The sequence below is a fragment of the Electrophorus electricus genome, chromosome 3 (assembly GCF_041902795.1).
Source record: "Electrophorus electricus isolate QZ-2024a chromosome 3, ASM4190279v1, whole genome shotgun sequence".
NCBI lineage: Eukaryota > Metazoa > Chordata > Actinopteri > Gymnotiformes > Gymnotidae > Electrophorus > Electrophorus electricus.
The window spans coordinates 35228131-35231872 of record NC_137499.1 but is presented as its reverse complement, the minus strand read 5'-3'; the positions used below and the strand labels follow the sequence as shown (position 1 = coordinate 35231872).

The window sequence follows — 3742 nt, the reverse complement described above, 5'->3', positions numbered from 1 at the left end:
AAGCATGCCTGTGTTCCTGTGTAAACCTCTTGCAATACTTTTCTTGAGACTTACTGTGTGAGGTTGGACAAGTGCATTGGACGCAGTTTAGAAAGGGACCTCCTAGAAGATCATGGTGCTGACATAGGACTTGTCATGCCCATCTTTCGACACCCCCAGGGCCAAGGCTGCATTAGCAGGATGTTGTAAATATCACACTATGGTGCTCACTAGACAAAAGAAAGCTTTTACTGTTTGCTCCTTCAGCTTTCTCACTACCTCCAGAAACAAGATCTTTTTTACAGTCACTCCCAATTAGCCTCAATTCTCACAATTCGCATGAAGAAGAGCATCCCTTTTACTGTCATTCCCCACCTATTGGCCGTTTTATTACAGACATCACCTGTTGAGTTATTGTCTGACGCAGACCAGGGTGGTGCCGTTGAGGGCTGTTTTCATCTTTCATCTATTGCTTCAGGTAATCATTGGTAGTGCAGCTATTAGTGGGACAGAAGAAATCAGAATTTGTCTATCAGAGTTTGTCCTTTTACAATTTTCATTTTCTGGGTGGTATGTCATATTTTAGTTTGAATGCACTAGAACAGTTCTAGAAGGGTATTGGAATGTTCTAGCACAATGCTGGTGCAGTGCAGATGATAAGCATGTTTATTTTCAGTGCTTAATATGAATGTGCATTTTAATAACATAAACCTTTTCAAAAGTTGCCCTACGCTTACTTGGAGTAATTGAGTGAAAACCAATTTGTCCAGTTTATCTTACTGATTTACATTTGGGGACATGACCTTTTTTCAGCAGTATCTGATTGACTTGTCTTAGAAGGCCACAAATTAATGCATAGTAGAAATGACATAAAAAGCAGCACTTACTGGACATGAAAGGGAGCAAATTTATAAGCCCATTAACTTAATATGACTGGGAATCAGGCAGCCTACTTCACTAAGCTATGAAAAGCAGCTGATTTTGGTGCCTCATAAAGGCTATGATGTCAAAGTGAATATTAACAATACTGCAGAGCTAAGCAGAAGCTTAGCTTAGCTATAAATTACGTAGCTCTGTATTATAAATCACCTGCCACAGGTGTGGCTCAAGTAAGCTAACACACCTGGGCCACAGCAGGTGCCCTAATCCATGATGCGTCCCTTGCTGTGACGTGTCAGTAACTGTATTAATGCCTTTATACTACATGTACTACATATACCCATATACTACTATATATACAGATATTCAAAATTGTAGTAAAGTACAGTTTTCAGAGAAACAGGACATTTTGGAAAGAGGTCCTTCATTAGCTCTGGAAGCAAAGTGCTTCACAGACTATATATATGGCACTGTATTTCACAGGGCCAATGAGAGTACATCTCAGAATAGTTATGAGTTTAGGTAGACTTCCAGCTCATAAAGCAATGCCATCAGTTTGAGTGGGTTTTTTTTTTTTGGGGGGGGGGGGGGGGTGCTCATTATGAGCACTGAGCCTGTCTTTGTTGATTAGTGGTCTTCAACATCCCTGTCCACCTCTTGTTGTTTTGTCTACTTGGTTTTAAGGCATGTTGGACCATGCTGCCTAGGGTTATATGGGTTAAGTCTAGCATGGGCTATAATGACAGGATTAAGGTAGAGTAGTATCTGTAATTTTGATAAGTGTCTCTTAGTTTAGCCACTGTCTGGGTTGACAGGATAGAATGTAGGACACCTTAACAGGTGCAAATTTTATATTAGAATACAGAATATCAATGGAAAAATGCAATTGTGAAATTCTTGTTTCTGTTATTTTTATATCATACATATTCAGTTTCATGTGTCTGTAGAATGTATGCAATTTCTTCATTTCAAAAAACTAATTCTGTAACTACAATATTTTCATAAATATTTTAATAGACTTGCCGTATAATTTTTTAAAGCAAATATATACAAAAGTTAGTTTAACACAGTATTCAGGAGCAGCATTGTATGTTAATTGCAAGTAACAAATGTCACCTGTTTTTAAATGGTCATAAAAATAACTCCACAGGTAAGACATTTCCACAGGTAGGAAACTAAAATACAGTTTAACAGCTGTGCATCATAGGTAAGCCAGTGATCTTTGGCATTTCCCTCTTCTAGTTCTGGTTGTGTAGCAATATTGTTATGTGAAACATAAGTGGTTCCCAACCTTCCTCCTGAAGACATGCCTGGCAGAATGTAATTCTAGGCCTAAGATAACACACCTGAGTGTCCTCAGAAGACCTTGATTAACAGTGCCAATTGTGTTAAAGTTGGGTTCCTATTAAACTCTATACTAACACAGGCTGAGGTTTGGTGACCACTGATATAGACAAAAATGTAATCCCTGATGTTAATTGAGGCATTGCTTTCACTGTGGCAATGGTACTTCTTCTCTGTATTCTAACAGGGTAGCTGAGGGTTTTGGGGTGCTGCCCAGAGTTACTCCAAAACTGGGCACCCCCCTGGCTTTAAGCAGCTGGTCTGGTCCCCAATGGAGACAGTAGGAGCAGGGGCAAGCTGCTGGATGCTGCATTGTGTGCACAGGCGGGTAGAGTACTGGAGATGGAAGCCCACCCAGCCTAGGGTAATGCGAGTGTGGAAAGCGCAGAGTGTCCAGTGGTCTTAGGGTGGCAGCAGCACTGTAGGGGCTGGACAGCGTGGAGAGGGGAGACATACTGCCCATGCCCAGGCGCGAGTACAGCTGTAGAGGAAGGTGAGGCAGCATGGGGTATGGCAGCCCTGCTGCTGCCTGGCTCAACATGAAGGCACACAGGTTTGGGTCCAGTGGGTGAGGCCAGCTCAGACTGTGGCGCTGCCTCTTATCCTTCATCCGTCTGTTCTGAAACCAGACCTGCAATTACACAAAGGAAATGGGGTCGCAGTCAGATGAGTGGAATATGTTGCCTGCTCAATCTTGAACTCAGTAGTAATGGAACAATGCTGTCCCCTCTTTGTAACTAGCACTGCTATCCACTTTTACACTAGAAATGTGATAAAGAATTACAGTGATACAGTTCAAAGTTCGCCAATTAGTTGTCAAATGGTTCTTATACCAATTGTTGACTTTTTTAAGGTATTTTAAAATTCTTCACATATTTGGGTTATCTGCGTATTTTGAGCGTCACGTGTAAAAACTATGAATACCTTTATAGTGGTTTCGGGTAAGTTGAGCGCAGCCGCCAATTCACATCGTCTGGCTCGTGACACATAACTCTCTTTGCAGTATTCCTGTTCAAGGCGCGACAGCTGCTCTCGTGTGAAGGCAGTTCTATGCCGCCGACTCTGGTCTATCCCAGTTATCAGTGCGATGCGCGGGCACGATTCCTCCTCCCCATTGTCACTGTCTGCATGACTAACGGACGAAATTGGAGACTCCGTGCCTTCTGCCACTGAAAAATAACGAAAGTCAAATTTAACTATATTATGCTTTTTTTTTTCTGAAAATAGGCAGAACTTAAAGCCTGGTGAGACCCCTACTTATTTCATTCAGAGAATATATTGGTACAGCCAAAATATTATTTGGGCAACTAACCTTGCATGCTGAACGGGGATATAAATGTCACCAAAGTACATAGCACAAATCCTAAAAGTATCCCAACTTGCACGCTGTGTCCAATGATATAGTATATTAACGGTAAGCAAACATTATGCCCCACATAGTGGTAACAGTAGTCGGTCGAGAATTAGGTGGAAAAGAGTTACCAAATATTAATTGTGTCCACATAAGTTGTGTTTATTCTTCGTCGTAAAGCTGCACTCT

At 41.5% G+C, this 3742-nt stretch overlaps 1 protein-coding gene across 1 annotated transcript; it reads right to left on the bottom strand.

Moving 5' to 3' along the window:
- Positions 1–2350: 2350 nt before the first annotated feature.
- eve1 (even-skipped-like1) lies at positions 2351–3521 on the bottom strand. Its single transcript, XM_026997925.2, has 3 exons — positions 3515–3521; positions 3127–3371; positions 2351–2833 (listed from the first exon to the last, which is right to left on the bottom strand). Exons 1-3 carry the CDS (start codon positions 3519–3521, stop codon positions 2351–2353), a joined length of 735 nt encoding a protein of 244 aa, XP_026853726.2.
- Positions 3522–3742: the final 221 nt, after the last annotated feature.

Excerpts from the sequence above, each read along its gene's own strand:
- eve1 (XM_026997925.2), bottom strand. Across the intron at positions 2,834-3,126 it reads TACCCGAAACCACTATAAAG|GTCTGGTTTCAGAACAGACG; the intron begins GTATTCATAGTT and ends GTGTAATTGCAG.